This window comes from Chlamydotis macqueenii, chromosome 18 (assembly GCF_036417535.1).
Source record: "Chlamydotis macqueenii isolate bChlMac1 chromosome 18, bChlMac1.mat, whole genome shotgun sequence".
Taxonomy (NCBI): Eukaryota; Metazoa; Chordata; class Aves; order Otidiformes; family Otididae; genus Chlamydotis; species Chlamydotis macqueenii.
Window position 1 is genome coordinate 490500 of NC_141573.1, and position 21896 is coordinate 512395.

The following is a 21896-nucleotide window of genomic DNA, read 5'->3' on the forward strand; positions in this document are numbered from 1 at the left end:
AACAGCCGCTCTGCGGGCAGCGGTGTCAGGGCGAGATCCTGTCTGACGCAACCGGCAGCTCTTTGGCAAGTCTTTCCAAACGCTGGACGTTGCCGTTTCTGTTAGATCGTTGCCACGGTGGTGGGTGCCCGGGAGGGGCAGGCAGCACGGCTGTACCCTGCTGTAGCCGCAGGGACCGAGGGGCGACAGCGGTGATTCACTGCCCGGGTTTTCTCCAGGGCGTGCTCCTCGCCAGGCTGCCGGGCTGGGCCGTCCTGCCAGCGCGCTCGGGCCCAGCAGCCCAAGGACGCGCGGCTCCAGCCCCGGGCTGGGCAGGACGCGGTGGCTGGTGGCTGGATGAACCTCGCTACCTGTGGCTTCCCAGCCCCTGCCAGGAGCTGCACCTCCCAAACCTGGGGAGCTTGCTAAGAGCGGCACAGCAGCTAGCTGCTAGCACAGCAACTGCCTGGAAGCAGCAGAACCGCAGCTGCGCGAGCGCGGCAGCTTTCACCTGCGTCAGCCAACAGGCAGCTGGGGAGAGCCGAGGGGAAGGGGAGAGCTTGTGGGTGAACGTCTTGCGGGAGAGCCCCGGCCGAGGGCTGGACCTGCTGCGCCAGCCGCTCGTGGTGAGGTGACGATGCTCCCGCCGAGAGCCCAGCAGGCGGCCAGAGGAGAGCGGCTGCCGCCCCAGAGGGTGCGTGGTGCCCCCCGTGTGGCCTGCCTCTGGCAGACCCCGCAGCGCAGGGGTGTTCAAAGGGATTCAGGGAAAAGAGAGGACCCGTGCTCTGCTCGCGGGGTGCCGCGAGGCCGGCACAGGGCCTGCGCTCAGCAGTGGCGGGATCTTCGGCTGGCACCAAAAACAAGAACAAGGGAGTTCAGCAGCTGCAAGGCGTGCGTGAGCGCTGCCGGCCTCGCCAGAGCTGCTGAGCGGCTGCACCGGCGCCCTGCGCCTCGCCGGGCCCCGCTGCCTTGGCTGGCGCGTGCAGTGCGGCGAGACAGCTCGTGGCCCTGGGCCCCAGGGGCCTGCTGGCAGCGGGACGGGCCACCTCCTGTGCCAGCGCGCCGGGCCAGGCTGCTCCGGCAGGAACTGCCCCGGCGCAGGGCCGGGCCCCAGGCGCTCGCTCGCCGCGGGACCGGGCAGGCTGCGGGCGGCCGACGCAGGACCTCGCTCCGGGAGCAGCCGCGGCCCGAGGCGCGGGTGCCGGCACAGCCCGAGCCGCCGGCCGGGCACTGTGCGCTCGCTGCGGCCTCGCCACCCGAAGCCCCGCGGGGCTCGCGGCGCCCGGCAGGCGGCCGGTCCCGCACCCGAAGCTCCCGCACAGCGCCCGGCTCCTCGCGAGCCCCGCCGCAGGGGGGGGGGGGGGCAGCGCGGGGGCAGCGCGCGGCAGGGCCGTCCCGCAGAGGGGTGCGGGGCGCTGCCCCCCCCCCCGCCGAGAGCCGCCCCGCAGCGTCACGTGCCGCGCGGCCTTTCCCCGCGGCCGCCGGAAGAGCCCCTTTCCCTTCCGGGCCGGGCCGAAGGGCGGCGGACGCGGCCCAGTCAGAATCCACCACGCGCGCCTGGCCGTGCGCACGCGCAGTGCCCGCCCGCCGGGACCGCCCGAGTGCCACGTTCGAGGGCAGGCGGCCGCGCGAGGCGGCGGCGCTGCCCAATCGCGAGCGACGCAGCGAGGAAAGGGGCCAATGGCGGCCCGCGGGAGGGCAGCGAGGCCAGCGGCCAACCCGCGGCGGCGGGCGCCGGGCGTGCCCAGCGCGCCGGCGAATAGGAGCCGCGCGGCGGCCCGGGCGGCGGGCCGAGCCAATGGCGGGCGGCGCCGGCGCGGCGCGGCGCGGCCAATGGGGCGCGGCGGCGGCCGGCGGAGGCGGGTTTATAAGCGGAGGCGGCGCCGCGGCCGCACGCCCGTCCCGGCCCGTCCCCCCGCCGCCATCAGTGCCATGGCCGCGCTCCGCGCCGTCGCCGCGCTGCTGTGCCTGCTGCTGCCGCCCCGCGCCGCCGCCGCGGCCCCGGAGGAGGAGGACGGCGTCCTGGTGCTGCGCGCCGCCTCCTTCGAGCAGGCGCTGGCGGCGCACCGCTACCTGCTCGTCGAGTTCTGTGAGCGCGCCGGGGCCGGGAGCGGCGGGCGTGCGGCGGCCGGGGAGGCCGAGGGCGGGGCCGGGAGGCCCGAGGGGCGGGCATGCCGGGGGGGGAGGGGGCGTGGGACCGTCCCGGGCCGGGGGCCGCTGAGGGGCCGGGGGGGCCGCGGGACCCCGGGTGCGGGTTCTGCGCCGCCCTTGGCCCCGCCCCGGGCGGTTCGCGGGGCCCGGGGGGGCCGTGGGGGCGTCGCGCCCGGGGCTGGGGGGCCGCGGCCGGCGCTGACGCCCTATCCCGCAGACGCCCCGTGGTGCGGGCACTGCAAAGCGCTGGCGCCCGAGTACGCGAAGGCGGCGGCGAAGCTGAAGGCGGAGGGCTCGGAGATCCGGCTGGCCAAGGTGGATGCCACGGAGGAGTCGGAGCTGGCGCAGCAGTTCGGCGTGCGCGGCTACCCCACCATCAAGTTCTTCAGGAACGGCGACAAGGCCGCTCCCAAGGAGTACACAGGTGAGCCGGGGCGGCTGGCCCCGCGCCTGGCCACGCCACCCGGGTGCAGAGGGCAGCGACGTGGCGGCAGGTCCTTGCGCCCGGCCCCGCGCTCCTGCGTGTGCTGGTGCAGCTGGACAAGGTCCACCGTGGCGGCAGCACGGGGAGCGGAGTGGCGCCGCAGCGGGCGTGCTCGGGCGGGTGTTGTGCTTGGGATGTTGAGGAAGGAGGCTGCTTTAACAGCTTCCTAACCTGAGCTGGGGAAATCCCTCATATGAGCTACAGCAGCTGGAATTGCTTTTTACGTAGGGAAACAAAGCCATCCCGTTTGGTTTGTTGCTCAGCTTGACTTTACTCAAACAGTTTAATGCCCAGAATTGAAAAAAATGCTTGGTGGTTGGGTAAAGGGGCGGACATGAGACGTAGGACAGAGGTGTGAGGAAGACCAAGACGAGCAGAGTTCCCCTAAGCTAAGCCACGTTGTGCTGGGTGCTGAGGGTGACACCAGAGTACTGATTCCTAAAGAAAAGGTGAGAGAGACTGGTGTCCTGGAGAAGCACTGTATTGCTGGTCAAGTTTAAGAATGCGCTTGGGCTGGACGCAAGAGAGGAGTGGATTCCTGGGAGCCCCTTGCACCTTGACTTAACAGCTGTGGATTAGCTGAATTACACCAGGAGCGAAAGGAAAAGACTTGTGTAAACGCTGTCTTCGCTCTCCCGACCTCTTGGCCAGCTGCCGAGCAGTCTGTCGCGAAGCTTGGGGGTTTTGTGTTTGTGAACTTAGTCGGGGGAAAAAGTGAATCTGTGTTCTTATCTTTCTGGCGTAGCTGGCAGAGAAGCAGATGACATTGTCAGCTGGCTGAAGAAACGCACCGGCCCGGCTGCAACCACCCTGACAGATGCTGCTGCAGCAGAGACGCTAGTGGATTCCAGTGAAGTGGTTGTGATTGGTTTCTTTAAGGTAGAGTTTGTGCTTCCATTTGAGAGGCTCTTGTCCGTGTCTAGAGCCTTCCCTGCGTTCTGCCCGTGGGAGCTGGCAGCTGGGGAGGGCTCTCCGTAGTTGTGAAACACTTGCTGCCCTGCCTTACTTGATCTTCCAGTTCCTGGCTGGTAAGCCCTGGGATGTTTATGCTTCAGTTTGATGTCTCACGCGAGACACTTCCTTTATTCTCCAGGATCTGACGTCAGAGTCTGCAAAGGAGTTCTTGTCAGCAGCAGAGGCCGTGGATGACATTCCTTTTGGGATTTCCTCCAGTGACGATGTCTTTGCCAAGTACCAGCTTAGCAAGGATGGTGTGGTCCTCTTCAAGAAGGTACTGGTTGGCGCAAAGCACGAGCACCACGCTTGAGTCTTCTGCCCCTTCGTACCTTTTCTCTAATTAGTCAACTTCAGGTGTGGGCAGCCCTGGACAAAACAGGAAAAGATCCCGTGCTGTTAACCTGGCTGTTTGCAAGCTCAGAGCCTGCTGGGGGAGGAGAGTGGAGCCCGCAGCCCCTTGGTGGGGTGGCGGAGCCCCAGGTCCCTCTGTGGTGCGCAGCTGGGAGCAGAGGGGCCCGCAGCTGGCGCAGGGCAGCCTGGTCGGTCTCCTGGCCTGGCGCTGCCCTCCTGAAGCTGCAGGCCTTTGGGTCCAGGCTGTTGCTTCACTCACTTCCCTGTTTCGCAGATATCTGGCTGTAGCGCAGTAGCGGTCAGCGCAATCTCTAGAATCTTCATGGCTGTAACTAGCGAGGCTCCCGTGCCCTTCCCTGAACCTCAGAGGTCTTAAACAGAACGGTAGCCAAGTTCTTGATGGCTTGCCATGATGCCCTGTGACTGTGGCTTAGCAAAGCTGGGTTCAGCACGCTCGCGCTGAGCTCTGCCGCAGTCAGCGGTGGTGTCCAAGGGGTGGTGTTCCGCTCTTGCACTGCTGCGGGTTCTGTGGCGTAGCGATTCCAGCAGAGTTCCTAAGAGGATTTGCAGTTCCAGCTGACGAGGCCGGGGCAGTTGGATTATGTGCAGAGGGATGCTGGCCTTCTACAGAATCAGAAATAAGCTGACGGATGCACTTTACTATTAAAATCCAAGTCACGGGAATTAAGCTCTAGGTCTGGGGAGACGAGCAGCGGTTCCTTGGACTTGGTGGTACCGCGCGCATGGGTGCGGTGACCAGGCCAGAAAGCTGCTTTGGGTTCCGACTGATTAAATCTGTGGTTGAATCAGTCATTGATCTGACCGAAGACAGGCTAAGGAGTTGAATCACATCTTATTTCATTCTTTGTTCAGCTGAAAGAGCGTGTTTTATTCCACTGCACCTCTGAAATTGTAGCTGTTATGGTGCTAGAAGCTTGGAGACTTAAATTCTCAGTGAGATCTTTCAGCTCAGTCTGGCTGAGGGTGCAGTCACCTGCCTAATGAGGTTTTGCAGCTGGAAAAGCTGGATGGGTGGCGGGAGCAGCGTGGTGTTCTTGGCTGATTTGCTACCTGTGTGGCGCTGTTCTCGCGGTACGGCTGTCTGTGCTGTGTTCGTGGCTAGTGCTGGGCTGCAACAGCTGCTTGCAGGGGCTTCCTCAACTTCTGTTCGTGTCCTTTGGCGAACGCTGAAGCCCAGATAAAGTGCTCCTCTAAAACCAGCTGTCTCTTTGGGGCTGTGGGGAATACCGGCATCGGGCTCTGAGCAGAGCAACACAGGAGATGGCTTTGAAGTGGCTGGGTTACAGCCGGGCTTCCAGCACTGAGGAGTTACTGCGCTGGATTTTATCTAGTTGCCTGTGCATTTAGTCACACTTAGCTCTCTGCAGAAGGGACTTGTGTTGGCTTGATCTGATGTGCTGTCCTCTAGCCCTAAGTCCTATGAGTTCTCTTGAGGTTTCCTCCGATTCTGAGGCACCGGGGCGATGGCAGGACCAGTCTTTAACAAAAAGGAGTTTTCAAGCTATTTTCCGTAAGTGTGGTCGCCTTGGGTACATCTGGAATGAAAGCAGGTCTGTTCCTAGCAGCTTCTCAGTCTGGTGCATTAGGAGTGGGAGGAACCTTGGTCTAAAGGCCGCTCATGGGGCACTGGAGAGCCAGGGCGCTGCAGGAGCGCCCCGCTCTGCGCGGCGGGAAGGTGAGATGCCCTTTGAATGTTGCCTCTTGTTCGTGTTTTGAGGTGATGTCACGGTGGTGCCGTTGAGAGCTATCGAATGTGTCCACCCCAGATCAGGGTGAAAACAAGCACCAGCAGTAACCAAATACCAGGCTGTAAGGACCAGACAGGTTTTTACCAGCAGCTCTGGTTTTGGGCTTGGTTCAGCTTCCTGCAGTTAGTGGGGTCTGAGCTGGGAGGGTTTGCTGGCTCCTCATTCTCACCTTATTTGGGGTTGCCCAGACCTGTGAAGACCCTCAGACTGTTCTGAAGATGCGAAGGTGGTGCTGAGTGCTTGTGAAAGTATTTACAGAGTTAATTTCCAGTGGTACGTGTTTTGCTCAGCTTTTCTGCTGAGACTGGTGTGCTTCCTCTAGCAGAAGGTTATCCGGGTACACTCGCGCTTCTGCCAGTAACTTGAGCGTCGCCCTGCCGCGGGACTGCAGTGTTGTCCTGCACATCCTCTCTAACTGTGCTGGTCCTCTACAGCTGCTCCCTTTCCCCGCTGCCAGAGAGGGTGCTGAGAATCCCGGTCAGGGATACAGGTGATGTCCTGCTACAGAAGCATATCTGGCCCCTCTGCTGTGCATGTTAAACGTGTGCCGCTGTCTCTAACAGTAGACTGGAACCGCCCCCCAGAGCTGAGTGAATCCCTCTTTACTGGCACTGCACAGTGCGCTTTGCTGTCACTTCTTTCACAGCGCTGTCCCGTTAGCCTGCGTCTGCTCTGACACCGCTCCTGCAGAGCGGGAAGCTGCCTGTGCGCTGGTAGCTTCTCACGGGTCTGTGCGATGCCTTCTACAAAGCTGTGAGGCAGCTGTTCATTTTCCTTCTCGGTGACCTATTTCAAATTGTTCCGTGATCATGCAGAACAAAGCCGAGGTCTAGGCTGAGCGCTCTGTTGCTGCTCACCTGCTGCTGCTAGCAGATGATTTGAGGCTTTGTGTGCCAGGAGGATGGACACCCTGGTACACGTTCAGTGTGAACATGTGGTGACCTTGCTGAGAGACGGAAATCTGCTCTGAACAAGTGCAGCTGAGATCTGCTGGGGCAGCGACTCTGAGTGCGTCTTATGTCCTGAAAGGGATTTGTACGGGATGTGGAAGCGCTCTAATACAAGAATATCTGGTTTTGCAGTTTGATGAAGGCCGTAACAACTTCGAAGGGGATCTCACAAAAGATAATTTACTGAACTTCATCAAGTCTAATGCATTGCCTCTGGTCATAGAGTTCACTGAACAGGTAGGTCTTCAGATACTTGGTAAGGCATCTTCCCATAGCTACTGTGTGAATATAACAAAGCTTAAATTGTAGGTTTTGTGATTGTGCTTTATCTTGAAGCTGACACTAGTTTGGAATTAGGAGTGTGAAGAACACAAGGGGAAGGAGATATAATTTTGTTGTTTAAAGCATTCCTGTAGTGTTGGAGGCTCCTGTGGTCTTGTCAGAATAGCAGAGCCAAGCTGATTTTGACACTGATTTACCACTCTTCCAAAAATAAAGTTTATTTTCTGCTCCTCAGACTGCTCCTAAAATCTTTGGAGGGGAGATCAAGACTCATATTCTGCTGTTCCTACCAAAAAGTGTATCTGACTACCAAGAGAAACTGGACAACTTCAAGAGTGCAGCTGGAAACTTTAAAGGGAAGGTGAGATAGATTTCTTGGGTTATGAATTAAGTGGCCACCTCCTGCACAGAAGTGTAGTACTGTCTATACCTGCTTAGCAGCTGTAGAGGAGGACTTGAAGCTAGCTCTCTCTACCTGTGTCACTTGATAACAGGTGACGGAGTCACTTACTGGCTTGCACAACTGCTGAAGGAATAGCAGTTAACTCCTGACTTTCCTTCTTGCGGATGTAGATCTGACTCTGCCTTGCTCACCGTCAGTGCCAGGTCTGTGTGCGTGCCGCTTGAACTGTGCGGCTGCAGCGTTCGTGCTCTGACCGGGCGCCCTCCTGATGGGCTTGGAGAAGCCGGCGGGGCCAGTTCAGCTACTCCCCGTGCAAGTGTGTGTGTAACGTATCGAGAGCCACTCGTCTTCACCATGCTGCCTTTGACTCTTTCCTCCAAAGATCCTGTTCATCTTCATAGACAGTGACCACAGTGACAACCAGAGAATTCTGGAGTTTTTTGGCCTAAAGAAAGAAGAATGTCCAGCTGTACGTCTGATCACACTGGAGGAGGAAATGACCAAATACAAACCTGAATCAGATGACCTCACAGCAGACAAGATCAAAGAGTTCTGTAATAAATTCCTGGAGGGCAAGATCAAGGTAATAAAGATAAATACTGCTGGTGGTAAACCTACTGGCTAAGCAAGGTTAAAAAAAGGTGCGGTGGGGAGCTGCATGAGTCATCTGGAGAAAATCCTTCCAGCTAGTGTATGGGATATCTAGCGGGCTTTGTGCTGAGAAGTGAAAGGTGAGGCTGCTGGGGCACGGAGACAGCAGGAGAGCGAGCTGTGTGTACCCAAGTACAGCTGGGGCCCGCTCTTTCTGCTGCTTATGGCAACCGTGCTGTTTAGCTGGTTGCTCCTCCTGCCAACAATCTGGAAGGTGTGAACTTCTGTGGCATGATTTAATCGCTTCCAGCTCACATCTGCTGGAGGTAGCCATATGCAATGTACTCCAGCAGTGACTTTAGCTAAACTCAGGCCTGTGAGAACGATACTGTCAGCAATATCGTTTCCTTCCGGCAGAGCTCAATTGCAGTTCGCTCTGCACAAGAGCCCCTGTTATTGCTGCTTGCTCGTGGTGGGAAGTAGACTTTCTGTGAGCAGAAGTAGTGACTGATTCATCTGATTGCTCACAGCCTCTGATTGAGGCATGGGGGGTGGTTAAATTGGGTTTTCCAGGATATGTGATTGCATGTGCATTCCAGGCAGCTGTGTAGCAAACCACGTCCCTGAATTTCACTTCTTATTCCAGCCCCACTTGATGAGTCAAGATCTTCCTGAAGACTGGGACAAGCAGCCTGTCAAAGTTCTAGTTGGGAAGAACTTTGAAGAAGTTGCTTTTGATGAGGATAAGAATGTCTTTGTAGAGTTCTGTAAGTGTCTTTCAACAGCTGATTCCAAGTAACGGGCATGAAAGGAGTGCCAAAACAGTGCATGGCCAGGATTAGGGAGAAAGTGTCTTACAGAATCAGGCCATAAAGGGAGTCTTGGTTGAAAAGACGGGTGTGGACTGTCTGGTGTGGGGCTGATGGGGAGCGGTGGTGGTCACTCGTTAGGCTGTTGGTGCTAGCTATGTTTATCTAATTAACAGATGCCCCCTGGTGTGGTCACTGTAAGCAGCTGGCTCCGATCTGGGACAAGCTGGGAGAGACCTACAGGGACCATGAGAACATCGTCATTGCCAAGATGGATTCGACAGCCAATGAAGTAGAGGCAGTGAAAATCCACAGCTTCCCCACACTCAAGTTCTTCCCTGCAGGCTCTGGCAGAAATGTAAGAGGGCGGCTGGCCTCTGTACAGATCGCATAACGAGGGAGGAGTAGAAGTGCTTAGTTGCCTGCTCGAGTTCTGTCCTGGACGAGGCTGTTGGGAGGGCTCTCCATTCTGTAGGGATGGAACACGTTGCGTCTACAGGACATCTGAGACCCTTTGGGGGGGGCTGGGCTGTCAGAGTTTGGGGGGGTGGGAATGGGGAAAAGAGGGCGCATAGCAGAGGACAGTGTGCTCATCTGCAGGCTATTCTTTCCTCGCAGTGATCTCTGAAGTCTAGTGGCTGAGCTGTTTTCCTTCGTCTCATATGGGTGAAGGTGAATTTTTAAATTCCCTTTTGCTTGGCATGTTCACTGTTGCTCAGAAAGAGAATTCTCCTCTCCAGGGGCGTGGTTCTGTAGGTGCCCATAACCATTATTGTGGTGTTTTTTTCCTGTGTAGGTGATTGACTATAATGGGGAGAGGACACTAGAAGGCTTCAAAAAATTCCTGGAGAGTGGAGGTCAGGATGGAGCAGCAGCCGATGATGTGAGTAATGCTGACACAGTACTCCGGGCCTTCAGAAGGTGGGGGGTGGGTCAGATCTGGTGCTGTGCGTGGGTGCCCAGCCCTAAATAAGATCCTGGGTTGTTATGTGGCAGGAGAGGATATTGTCGGTGAGCACAAGTGCCCACATCATGAAAGGCCACTGTTCAGCTGCAGCCTGGCTGGCTGTTGGCCTGTAATGGGCTCTGAGAGCACTTCAGTTGGGTGTGCAACAAACGTTCTTGGGAGGCTGAGACACAAATGTACGGAAACGTTGGTGTTGCAGCCTAAACCAACGCAAGCTGTCTCTGGTGATTGTGCAAACTGCTGGAGGACTCAGAGGGCTTGTTCTTGATTGTGAATGCCTGCTCACACCTGGAACTGGAGCAGTGTATCCAGTTGGAAGCTCCTCACGTGCCCGGCTGAGGGTGTTACAGGTGCAGGTACCAGCTTCCAGGGGCTTCTAATCCTTAATGTCCCGAGTTCAGAGCTCCTGGTGGAAGTGGCTGCATGATTCGTTAGCATGGCAGCAGAGAATAGTGAACAGATTAGAGACGCTGTTCTGTGCTTGTGTCAGAAACCAGTAGCTGTCTTAACTTACGCAGGATCTGGAGGACCTGGAGACAGATGAAGAAACAGACCTTGAGGAGGGTGATGATGATGAGCAGAAAATCCAAAAGGATGAGTTGTAAAGAGAAGCCTGATCTGCATCACCCAAAAAAATCAGACACTAAAATTGGCTGCTGTCACGCAGCCCACTGAGTCAGAAACCCATTAAGATTTAAAGCAGAAGGTGAATGACTGGAAATCCAGGGATTGGCTTTTAAAATAACACTTCCCCCTCACTTGTCTGTACACTTGACTCTTTTCTTTCTTTTTGCTTTTGAGAAGGGATCTGTCACTAGGTAGCCAGCCAAGCCAGCTGGGCTTGTTCTTTTTTTTTTTTTGTGATGTACTTTTTTTTTTTGTACACAGCTTTTGTTTGAAGTATTCTGTCCTTCTGGGTAGAAGCAGATTGCGAAGCGGTAGCGTGAGTTCAGTGGCCCAACATTCTGAAGCCTTGCCACTAACATCTTCCAAGAAAGCTTTTTTCCTTTTTTTCTTTTAAAGCTGAAGCCTGTACCTGATTTCCCCACCTGGCAGGGTGTAGGAAGTGCTCTGAAGCTGTCCTTCCCTGGAATCAGCCTTCAGTGTACGTAGGGGAAGAGGCAGTAGGCTTGACGGCATCATCTGGTGGGAGGTGCTTCTCTTTGTGCTGGCCAGATGTTTCCTTTCCCCTCTGCTTTAAGACGCTTGGAGATGGCTATTCCAAACACGGAAGGGTGGAATACTGTGTGCACTGGCTGTGCAGGCTCAGGGTGGGGGTGACAGCTGGCTCCTCACTCAGGGGAGACCTGGCTGTGTTGCCATCCTTTCGATCAAATGCAAGGCTGTTCTGCGATCCCTTTCCATGCGTTACTTTGAATGGGCTGACCAGGTGGGTGGTGTGGGAGGGTCTGATCAAACAGGACACCTGCAATTACCGGGTTTGGGGAGGAACTTGAACAGGAGTGCCTCAGAGGCCTGAGCTGCATCAGGCTGCTTCTTAGCATTCCGCTACGGTAACATTGGAACTGAAATTGTTGGCCAAATAAAGTTGAGATTTTAATACTATTCTGTCTCTGTCTCTATCAGAACACAGAATGAATGTATTTGAACCTGACCCAAAGGGGATCACAGTTTTAGGATGATTCTCAAGGGATTCTGCCAGAATGCTGTTTGTCAGCTTTCTCAAATTTGCACTAAATACCACACTTTTGAGGGAAACTACACTTTCTGGATGCTTCCAGTTCTGCAGGTGTCTTCTGGTCCCCTAACCTGAAGTTTGTATTGCATAATCGGCAAAGAACTTCACTGTGACTGGGTTGTGTCCAGCTTAAATCAGCTTGTGCAGGCAGACGACTAACAGCTCTGTTAGTGAGCAGACATTGGCTTGGGCTCTGAGAATAAGCGGCTCCCTGCCAGCTGGCCTGAGGTGAGGACCTCATTGCTCTTCAGCAGTTAACCAAGAATTTGCCTACAGGGAAACCTGGGGCTGGCTGCAGCTCTGCTAGTCAGGCTCACATGATCTGGTGAGCTACATTGCTATTTCCAAACCAGTCACTTACTGCTGAAAATATTTTTGTAAGAAAATATGCAATAAATGTCACATGGGATGGCACAGTAAGGCTAGAGGGCATCTCGTGAGCCTGTCACTGAATGTGAACGTTGGGATGGTAGAACGGGGGTGTTGGGCACTGCTTGTCTGCAGCTCCAGCCTCCTCCTGCGGCTGCCCTGGGAGCAGAGCCCTGGTGTGGTGCGCGCAGCAGGCAACCGCTGACCTTGGGATCCAGCACCGTGCTTGCTGCCTGTTCTGTTGGCCGTCAGTTGTGTTTGTGACTCTTACCTGTGGTTGTGTGGACAAGGATCTCTGAAGAGGCCTCCAGTGAGGTCAGCCCTCGCATGCCTGGAGGCAGGAGGGGCCTTGGTCTCAGCGTGGCGCAGCTGCCACAGCCGTACCCCCACAGCGCGGGCAGTGCTAGTGGCCGGTGCTGGAGCTGGTGAGTGGTAGCTGCCATGCCTTTGTGGTGGGGAGGAAGAGAGCGCTGCTGGCAAGGAGCCCCGCTGGAAGGTGCTGGCTAGGACTTGGCTCAAAAACGTCCATTTTGTGGAGAAGATAAAGTGTAAACAAGGCTGAGCTCTGCAGTGGTTCTGTGTTTATGGTCTCAGACCTGCCTTGCTTGGTTTAGAGGGGAGTGGTTGTCATACACCAAAGCTGCTCTTGGCAGAGCAGGACTCCATCAGAGTCATCTTGTGTACACAGCTAATTGCTCTTCCAAGAAAGCAGGCTAAAAGTGTTCTGTCTCCACAGTAGCTAGCTCAGCCTCCCATCGCACGGTGTTCCGACTGATGTACTGCTGAGCGGAGATGCTCGGCGAAACAATCAATGCGCTTGCCAGAAGATGACCAAGTGCAGCAGGCAGTGCTCAGGTGCTGGCAGAGCTGTCGGCCTCGCTGCTGGCGGGGGCTCAGGACAAGGGTCTGCTGCGGAAGGGGCAGTGTGAAATCTGCGCCTCCTGGCACGGGACAGGGATTTGTCCTGGCGCACCGCGGGGAGCTCATTGCTCTGCCTGGGCAATCCTCATCAGCATGCAACAGAGCACAATACGCTTGGGTATCTGGCATGGCCAAACTCTGATGGGGAAAGAGGATGGAGGAGCGGTTGTTCTTTGAACCCTTGGTGGCTCTGAAAGATTCCTCTGTGGTAAATGCTCCATTTTGGGCCTCTGACAGCTGCAGTTGGAGAGTAACGCATGCAGGAACGGCCTGGTGGTGGTGCTGTTCTCCAGCTGCTCTGTAGAAGCCTGCCCTTACGCAGCAGCCGGGTTTGAGTCTGAACCGGGACGTTGAGCGCCCTGGACGGGCACTGTAGGCTCGTGGTTCTGCGCCCACATCAGGAGCACCAGCAGCACCCCTGTCCTCGCAAGGGCACCGATGACATCCAACGTGCTGGTGGTGCTCTCGGTGCTTAGCTGTACGCTGTCTCGCGGTCGCGCTGGGCAGCACGGCTCATTCTGCTCTTTTCAAGCCATCTGATGCAACTAGAGGAGAGTGACTTAGCTCTGAACGCAGTTGGCAGCACAGCTCTGACACGTCTGCATTGCACTGGCTGGTCGGTACACGAGCGGCTGGCTGCCCTCGCTCGCTGACCGTGCTTGTGTCTTTCCCTGGCACGCACGGGTGTGTGCGAGCTTGCTGCTGGGCAGTCCTGTCTTCAGCCCTTGGGCTCCACGGAAGGGCTACCCATGCAAAAGCAACAGTAGATTTGACCCCTTGCATGGGCACATCAACAGGTGGGTGGTAAGATGAGACACCAACTTCTGCCCAAAAGTGGGAGGCTGCAGGCTTGGGCGGCTCGATTACAAAGTATCATGGCAAATAGCATGAGCTTCACGTCCTCAAAATAGCCCGTGGGAGCCTATATAACACGGGGCTCCCGGAGAACCACCAGTCCTGGGCCAAGGGCCCGCGGGTGACCTGTGCGTGCCCAGCGCCATCCGCGTGGGGCACTGCAGCGTGGGGAGAGCCCGGCAGTGCCGGCGAAGGGGACTCGCAGGCGGACACGGCGTGGAGGGAGCGCAGCAGTGCGGGCACCATCACCCCTCCGTGGCGAGGAGGCACCTGAGAGGCAGACGAGGAGAAAGCAGTGCTTCGAGGCCAGCGAGCGGCAGGGCTGAGCACTGAGCAACTCCGGCTGTTCCGCCAGCCCCCTTGCCTCCGGGCCTCCTCTTCCTCCGCAGTGCCTGAGGGCTGCGACCAGCATGAAGGACTATTGTCCGGTCTCAATGCCCCGGTACAGTCGGTACGCCCAGAGACTGAGAGCCTCACGCACCGTGCGCTTCCCCAATGACGTCGTTTTTCAGGACCACATCAGGCAGGGGGACCTGGAGCAGGTGGGCAGGTTCATACGTGCCAGGAAGGTGACGCTGGACACCATCTACCCTTCTGGTGAGTGCTGCCGGGGCTGGCAAAGCTGGAGTCTGCGCGGTGGCACGGCTCAGTCGGGCTGCGAGGGAGACGAGAGCGAGCTGTGCGGCCAAAGCTAGGACGCGGGCTGCCTTTGGCAGGGTCACAGGCTGGAATCGAGCTGTTTTCCTCCCTAGCGAGGAGCAGTGCCTCCGGCGCTGCCGAGCAGGGCCCAAGAGAGCCCCGCGTCAGTGCCCCAACATCTCCTCTCAGCGTGGTCAGTGCAGGCTGTGGGAAGGGGGGAGGCTTCCCCCGGGGTCCCCTCAAGGCAGAACAGGGGGCCCGCAGCGTGGCGGGACCTGGGGAAGGAGCCGCGAGCACAGCCTGGTCTGTGGAGCTCTGGACGGGACAGCGGGGCGCCTGCCTTCCACCCGGCCTTGGGGGAAGAGCGGGGAGAAGCCAGCCCCACATCTTGTTCCTGGCTCTGTCCATTTCTCACAAACTGTTCTTTCTGGCACGCGTGGATGTGGCATTCGCGTTTGTGGGGAAGGCATTGTGTTACGTCTGCACCCTGCTTACGGAATGCCTCGCCCCAAACCGGCTGGTGCAGAGTGGATTTGTCCCTTTTTTGTGCTTGGTTTCAGCGTCTTCTGTCACATGGCTGGGGACAGGGTCTCAAACGACCCTGAGCTTCCTCCTGTCTATACTGATTGCTTCATCACTTGCTCCGTAAGGAGCTTCCGAAACTTCGACAGAGCAGGGTCCCAGAGACACTCTTCTCGTGTCCCCACGTGAGTCCTGGCCGGGACCTGGGCAGCTGCTCCTCCCTGAATCTGTCCTGCCTGGCCCTGTGGGAGGTGGGTGCTACGCCATCTTAGAGAGGGTATTTACGCCATAGACAGGGAACAGAAACCTGTGGCAGCTCCTCTTGCTTCCTCAGTCTTCGTTCCCTCCCCAAACTCATCTCACTGACAATGAGGGTTTGCTGGCACCCCTCTTTCCTGGGCTGTGGACAGCCTGCACTTGTAAGCTCAGCGTTAAGACCCCTCCTCCAGTACAGGGCTAACAGATGGTTTCCTTCTAGGCATGGCAGCCCTCCACGAAGCTGTGCTCACTGGAAACCTGGACTGTGTCAAGCTCCTGGTTAAATACGGCGCCAACATCCACCAGAAAGATGAGAATGGGTGGACGCCCCTGCACATGGCCTGCAGTGACGGCCACGCTGACATAGCCAGGTGAGGACACCTCGCCCGGGCTGCGGCCGGACGCGCTGCACTGCAGAGCCCTGCACAGCCGCCAGCGAGGGCCGGGCCGGGCTGCGGGCGTCTGTGCCTAGGAGGGCGCCCGGTACTGCGGGGCTCGCAGGCCTGCCCGGGCCCTAAGGCTCCCGGCGGCGGGGCCCGGGGGAGCCGGGAGGGGCGGCCCGCGGCCCCGCCGGCCCAGCGCGCTGTCTCCTGCAGGTACCTCATCTCCCTCGGGGCCAGCCTCGAGGCCACCACCGACGCCGGGGAGAAGCCCTCGGACCTCGTCGACCCCGAGTACGAGGACCTGGCGGAGCTCTTCCGAGCCACCGCCGTGGCCTGAGGCCCGGCGAGGAGCAGGCCCCGAGGGGCCCGCGCGGCGGGGCTGCGCCGGGGCCGGGGCCGGGCCTGGGCTGGGCCTGGGCCTGGGCCGGCGGCCGGGCGGGGACTGGCTCGGTACCGCGTCTCGGGAACCACTTTGTACTTTTCCAATAAAGCGTCTCGCACAGCGCTGCCGCCGCCTGCGCCGGGGCTGGGACGGGGACCGGGGGGCACGGGGACCGGGACCGGGACGGCGGGACGGGGGCGGGGCCAGCCCGGGACGGGGGGGCGCGGGGGCGGGGCCGCGCCTGCGCGCTGCCGCGCTTCCGTCGCGGCCCGAGGGCGAGCGGAGGCGGGAGCCGGGCCCAGGTGAGGGGCGCGCGTTGCCATGGCGACGGGCGGGGGGCGGCCCGCGGCCTAGCCCCGGCCTGGCCGCCCTCTCCTTTCTCCCCGCAGCCGCGCCGAGCCGCGCCGCGCCGAGCCGAGCCGCCGACGCCATGGCCAGGTGAGCCCCGCCCGGCCCCGGGCCCAGCCGCGGCCCCGGGCCCGGCTCAGCCCCGCGCTTCGCTTTCAGCTCCCCCGTGTCCCGCGTGGTCTACAACGGCAAGCGGAGCGGCGGCCCGCGCTCCCCCGGCGCTGGCAGCGAGATCTTCACGCCGGCCCACGAGGAGAACGTGCGCTTCATCTACGAGGGTGAGCGGGGCGGAGGCGGCGGGCGGCCCCGCGGCTCGGGGGGGCCGGGCTGCGGCCGGGCCTGCGCCCAGGCGGTGCCTGAGGCCAGCGGCCCCCTCACCGCGTCCCCGCAGCCTGGCAGTGCGTGGAGCGTGACCTGCGCAGCCAGATGGGCTCCGAGCGCGGCCTGGTCGAGGAGTACGTGGAGAAGATGCCGAACCCCAGCCTCAAAGGTGAGGGGCGCGGGGGGCACCCTCCCCCGGCTCCTGGCGGGGGATGGCCGGCCCCGGGGAGCCTCGGCAGGCCGGGAGGCGGCTGCGGTGCAGCCTCTGCCACCAAACTCTCTCCTGTCTTCTCCGCAGCGTTTAAACCTGTCGACCTGGGTGATCTGAAAAGGAGGAACACACAGGATGCAAAGAAGTCCTAAGGCGGGTCCTCCCTGCGGATCGGCTGGTCTCCTAAGGTCCTCAAGCAGATTTAATTTGAGATTTTGTGTTGATTTCCTCCTCTGGTCTGTACTCCCAAAAGCCCGCGGGAGAGCCAGTCAGCTTTGGGGCTGATTCTGAAGCTACCTGAAATCAAAGATGCTCAGGGGCTCACTGAGGATGCCCAGAGCCTGTTGCAAAGGATTCCAGTCTGCTCAGCTTTCTCTGGCCTCAAGCTGTCCTTTCCCTCTTCATGCTAGGCTCACAGTTCTCCCGTTCTCCTTCCATCTCAGCCCCTGGTGTGCTGAGGACGTGGGCTGCCTGGGCTGTGGTGTGCAGCAGGGCAGAGCAGAGCGGCCGCGTTGTCAGCAGAGGCAGCGCTAGTTCTCTGCTCCCTCCTGTGCGCCAAGGATCCACAGCCGCTGGGGCGGGCCGGGGGAGAGGGAGGAGGGTTGGTTCTGTCCTCATGCCTCGGGCAGACGGGCAGCCCCAGTTCAACGCCGTTCGTGCGGCTGAGTGCTGGGCGGCTCACGCTGGCTGTTCCTTCCTCCCTTCTGGGGCAGCTTAGCTTGTACCTGGGCTGCTGCTGCGTGGGCCTCAGTGCTGCCAGAGCTGCGGGTCTGCGTCCGCAGCCGGGTTTTCTTTGTGTTAGATTGGGCCAGGTCCCTGTGGTGCTGGAGGTGGAGCTGCTCCCCTCGGGGTGTCAGCGCTGGCCCCGGCCCCAGGCGCCCGAGAGGTGCTGGGGGGGTTGCAAGGCCGCGTTCAGAGCCCCGGCCCCTGTGCTCTGGCAGCTCCAGGGGCGGGAGCAGAAGTGGGGGGTGGCTGGTGCTGGCGCTGCAGAAAGGAGCTTGCCGGCACCCTTGCCTGAGCAGCGCCGTGCTGTTCTGTGCTAGCACCGTTTTCCAGATGTGCACCCTTGGAAGAGCTGTGGCCTCCACAGCTGGCAGCAGTGTCGCTGCGTGGGGGCTGCCGTAGCTGGTGTAGCTCACCCCGGGGGCGGCTTTCTCGGGACCCTCCCTCCTGGCGAGGCTCGCGTGGTTCCTGCATCATTGCCTCTGAGCCAGGGAGAGCGGCTGTGCCATCCTCGCCCATCTGCGCAGCGCAGCCGTGCCGTGCGTCCCCGTGCCTCCAGAAGACCGTGGGGGGCGGTGGGAGCAGCCCCCTGCCCGCCTGTGCTCAGCCGGCAGGGAGGGGGCTGCCGGGGGCTCTGCCCAGCGCCGGTGGGCTTCGGGAGGGGTGCGGGGGGAGTTGTGGCTGCCATTCCCTTTCCTTTGTCAAGTCGTTGAGCTATACTGTTCCCTTTTTTTCTGTTGTCTGTCACTTGAGGAGTGTTGTAAATAAACCTGGTGTCCTTTTGGCTCTGCCTCCGTCTGACGGCGCCTGCCACAGCCTCCGCTCTGCAGCTGCCCCGGCCGGGCACAGGCCGACCCCTCCGCTGTTCGCCGCGGGCGTTGTGCCCGTGGGGGGCCGCAGCGTGCGGGACACTGCCTGGCCGCTCCCGAGGGTGCTGGCAGCCGTGCCCCGCGCCACGCAGGCCCTGGGGCGGGTTGTCCGAGCCGCAGCATCCCGGCGGGCTGCGTCCTGCCCGATCCCCCCTTGTTCTGCAGCTGCGTGTGCCCGCTGCCTCTCTGGGGCAGGGCCCTCGTTCTTCTTGTTTTTGGACTTCCAAGGTGTTCGTGGCTGAAGCCCTGTGTTTTCTGTTTCAGACTTCAGGGCTCTCTGTGCCTTTCCCGGCCTGACCCGGTGCTAAGGAGAAGCAACGCAGGGAGCATGAGCCACGTCTTTTTTTCTTTTTTCCCTTCTTCTTCTTTACAGAAGGGATCTTGTCCTTGCACTTGCTCTGGGCTCTGAATTTCGCTGCGAGCGTGTGTGGCCCGGCGCTGTGTGGGCAGCACAGTGCCCCTGGGCTCGGGCAGCCCTGCGCGCCAGCGTCCTGGAGCTGTCGCTGGAGCAGAGACTAAAATGCTGGGACTATTACTACACTCGATCCTCTTCCCTCCCGTGCTTTAATGGCACCTAAACTGTACGTAGCATTGCTGGAATTTCTCCTGAAGCACATCTCTTTACACTCAGCCACGACCCTGTTGCCTCCCTCCCGTCACCAAAACATTCCCGGGGGGCGCGTGCTGCCCGTTCCGGCACAGCGGGATGGTGCCTCAGCCCCTCTTGTTGCCCACTGTGGCGGAGCTGCCGCTGGACCCGCTCCGGCTCCAGTGCTGCCAGAGCCCTGGTCCCCGCAGGCGAGGGGAAGCGGGAGTGAGAGGGCGGCAGTTGCTGCTGGCACGGCCCCTCTCCTTTGACTTTTCCTGCAGGATGGGCCCCGCGTTGTGCCCTGTGTCGGGGGATCGCAGAGCCGGGCTTCCAGGCAGCCCCGAGCACAGCTGGACCCGAGTCTCCTGGGCCCATGCGTCCCAAGGGGATGCGAAGGGGCTTCGCTGGGCTGGCGGCGCTGGAGGAAGGCGACGCGTCCCAGCCGGCTGGCCGGAGCACTGCGCCAGCGGGACGGGGCTGCGCGCCCGGGGCTGAGCGGCTCGGCGTGCTGGGCGCTGGCTGCACGCTGCTGGCACAGCCGGGCTGCAGCAGCCCCTGAGCAGCGTGGCTGCGGGTCGTGGCCCCCGCTCCAGCGCAGCGCTGCAGCCAGCCGGCTCGCTGCTCCAGCGGCTGGGCAGGGCCGGCTCTGCCCGCACCGGGCTGGGCTCGCGGCCCGACGCAGGACGGCTCTGCACGGTGCCCAGTGCGGGCAGGCTGCTGCGGAGCCCGGCATGCTGCCCTGCAGCCGGGTGCACGCGCAGACCCGGGCTGTCCTGGGGGCTGCAGCCGCGTCCCTGAGCCCGAGCGCGCGTACGGGGTCCTGCAGCCCGACCCCGCTGGCCTCTGCCTTGTTTGTCTCTTGGCTTGAGTGCCGCAAAGCCGGGGGCGAAGCAGTTGCTTGGGCTCTAATGAAATGTCGTACAAAAATCATTTCTATAAACAGGCGCTTTTTATAAAGACTGATGGCAAACCCCGGCGTGAGGGCGGGGAGGTGGCGCAGGAGAAGTGTGGAAGTGGGGTGGCGGGGAGCGAGGCCGCAGGCCAGCGCAATCAGGCTGTTTACCTATAAAAATCGAAGGCGGCAAGGGTTTATTTTCCGTGACTTGGATACGGTGCTCATCATTAGATTAAGGGGTGGGCGGAGGAGAGGTATGTGTTGTATCATTGAATTAAGCCGTGGGAAGAGGGGACGGCAGCGGGCAGAATCTACTTAGAAGACCAATTTGCGATGTTCAGTTCCCTTGATAAAGTGGGAGTATTCCTGCGAGGCGCCGCGGCCCCGGGGCCCTGGCTGCTGCCGTGGGGCTGCCGCTGGCCCGGGCTGGCCAGGGCAAGCAGTGGGGTGACGTTCCGGCCCCGCTCCACGCCGTGGGTTCAGCCCCACAGCCAGGGACTTGCACTGCGGCCGAGCCCGGCCTCTGCCCCCTCCCCACACACCTCTAAGGAATAAATTATTGTTTTTTTTTTTTTTTTTTTTACACTGAGGGTGGTGTCACACTGGCCAAGGTTGCCCAGAGGGGCAGTGGATGCCCCATCCCTGGAAACGTTCCAGGCCAGGTTGGCCGGGGCTCTGAGCAATCTGATCTGTTTGGAGATGTCCCTGCTGCTGGCAGGGGGTTGGACTGGGTGGGCTTGAGCACTCCCTTCCCACCCAAACCAGTCTGTGGTGCTATGATTCTGGGGAGCGTGGGCTGGCGGCAGTGCCTTCGTTCCACCCCTCGCTGGTCTGCGTGTGTGGTGCTGCCTGAGCCCTGGCAGGGTGCACACAGGACTGACCCCCCGCTGCCACAGCTGAGAGCGGTTCCAGCCTGCGCTGCGGCTGCCGCAGGGTCCGCGGTGTGCGAGGCACCGGCAGCTTCCTCCAAGCCACCCACGTCTCACCTGCCATGTCCTGCAGCCGGGCGCGGGCTCGGGGCCATGTGTGCCCCCCCGGCAGCTGGAGGGCACGGCAGCAGGGGCAGCGGGCTGGCCCCTTCTGGAGATTCTCGGCGGTGATGGGAAAGGATGCGGCCGGCAGTCCCGTGGGCGCTAGCTCCTCGGGGCAGGGCTGGCGGGACGTGCCAAGGGGCTGTGCGGGGGACAGGGCTCTGGGAACATGGAGCGCTGCCACGGGGACACCCTGTGGGCTTCGGCCCCCGAAGGGTCCGGTGATGGTGTGGCAGACGTGGGGCCCTGGCGCTGTGCGTCACCCCCGGGCAGGGTCCAGGGTCCCCTGCCCTGGGCGCCGTGGGGCCAGCCTGGCCTCGGCGCCTCATGGTGCCATGCAGGGGGACAGTGGGGTGTTGTCATGGCAACGCTGGAGCAACAGGCGCAGGCCCCGGCGCCGCACGATGACCATATTTACATTCCCAGAAACCGCTTCGTGCTCCAGCAATTTGCCTCAATTAGGCTCGTTACCGCGTCAGGAGGCCGCAGCGACGGCAGCAGCCATGGGGCCAGCAGCTCCGCGCTCCCCTCCTCATGCCCACTCAGCCCCACGGCTGTGTGTCCCCACAGCACTGCCTCGCCGCCGGCTCGCAGCCCTGGCCCCACGTCCCCGCTGCGCCGGCCCCTGGACACCGGGTCCCCCCTCGGCCGGCAAGTTGTGGAGTAAACAGGAACTTTGCTGCGTGCGGCACGGTGCTGCTGCCGGGCGCCAAGCGGGTGGCCAGCGCTGTGGACATGCCCTCCCCACGCCGCAGCCGGTCCCACTGCTGTCCGTGCCCTTGTAGGGGTCTGGGACCCCGCTGCCCCCGGACAGCCAGCATGGCGCCCACCGTTCCGTCACTGGCGCGCAGGTGGGCAGGGCAGTGGCGGCACAGGCCGTGCCGGGACAGGGTGGGATTTGGTGGGAGGGCGGCCGCCTGCCTGCCCAACGCTGCGCAGGGCTGCTGGACACCACGCCGAGCACTCGCCCCACTCCCACGTCCCCTGTTCCGGGCTGCGCACGGGGTCTGGCAGCTGGCGACCGTCATCTCCTCAGGGCCCGTGGGGCGGCAGGGGTCGCGGCAGGGCCGGCTGTCCGTCCCGCCACCACCCGTTGTCAGGGTGCCCCGGCCAGGGAGGTGCGCCCGGCTAATCCCGGCACACCAGCCGATTGTGGTGCCCAAAGCCGCGGCATCCGGGCTTAGCACT

At 60.8% G+C, this 21896-nt stretch overlaps 3 protein-coding genes and 1 long non-coding RNA gene across 4 annotated transcripts; 3 read left to right on the forward strand and 1 right to left on the reverse strand.

Moving 5' to 3' along the window:
- The first annotated feature begins 1878 nt into the window (after positions 1–1878).
- Positions 1879–11259, forward strand: P4HB (prolyl 4-hydroxylase subunit beta). Its single transcript, XM_086762403.1, has 11 exons — positions 1879–2068; positions 2348–2554; positions 3360–3493; positions 3708–3845; positions 6774–6878; positions 7159–7284; positions 7709–7909; positions 8564–8684; positions 8903–9084; positions 9523–9609; positions 10212–11259. The coding sequence occupies exons 1-11, from the start codon at positions 1912–1914 to the stop codon at positions 10296–10298; spliced, it is 1545 nt and encodes a 514-aa protein (XP_086618529.1). The 5' UTR covers positions 1879–1911; the 3' UTR covers positions 10299–11259.
- A 2366-nt stretch (positions 11260–13625) lies between these two features.
- On the forward strand, positions 13626–15843 carry PPP1R27 (protein phosphatase 1 regulatory subunit 27). Its single transcript, XM_086762396.1, has 3 exons — positions 13626–14134; positions 15177–15327; positions 15553–15843. Exons 1-3 carry the CDS (start codon positions 13948–13950, stop codon positions 15674–15676), a joined length of 462 nt encoding a protein of 153 aa, XP_086618522.1. The 5' UTR covers positions 13626–13947; the 3' UTR covers positions 15677–15843.
- A 138-nt stretch (positions 15844–15981) lies between these two features.
- Positions 15982–18108, forward strand: MCRIP1 (MAPK regulated corepressor interacting protein 1). Its single transcript, XM_086762574.1, has 5 exons — positions 15982–16023; positions 16111–16159; positions 16229–16347; positions 16461–16559; positions 16689–18108. The coding sequence occupies exons 2-5, from the start codon at positions 16152–16154 to the stop codon at positions 16751–16753; spliced, it is 291 nt and encodes a 96-aa protein (XP_086618700.1). The 5' UTR covers positions 15982–16023; positions 16111–16151; the 3' UTR covers positions 16754–18108.
- Positions 18109–19712: 1604 nt separating this feature from the next.
- LOC147598406 (uncharacterized) lies at positions 19713–20769 on the reverse strand. Its single transcript, XR_015260573.1, has 2 exons — positions 20664–20769; positions 19713–19845 (listed from the first exon to the last, which is right to left on the reverse strand). It is a non-coding gene; the product is annotated as an uncharacterized LOC147598406 (long non-coding RNA).
- Positions 20770–21896: the final 1127 nt, after the last annotated feature.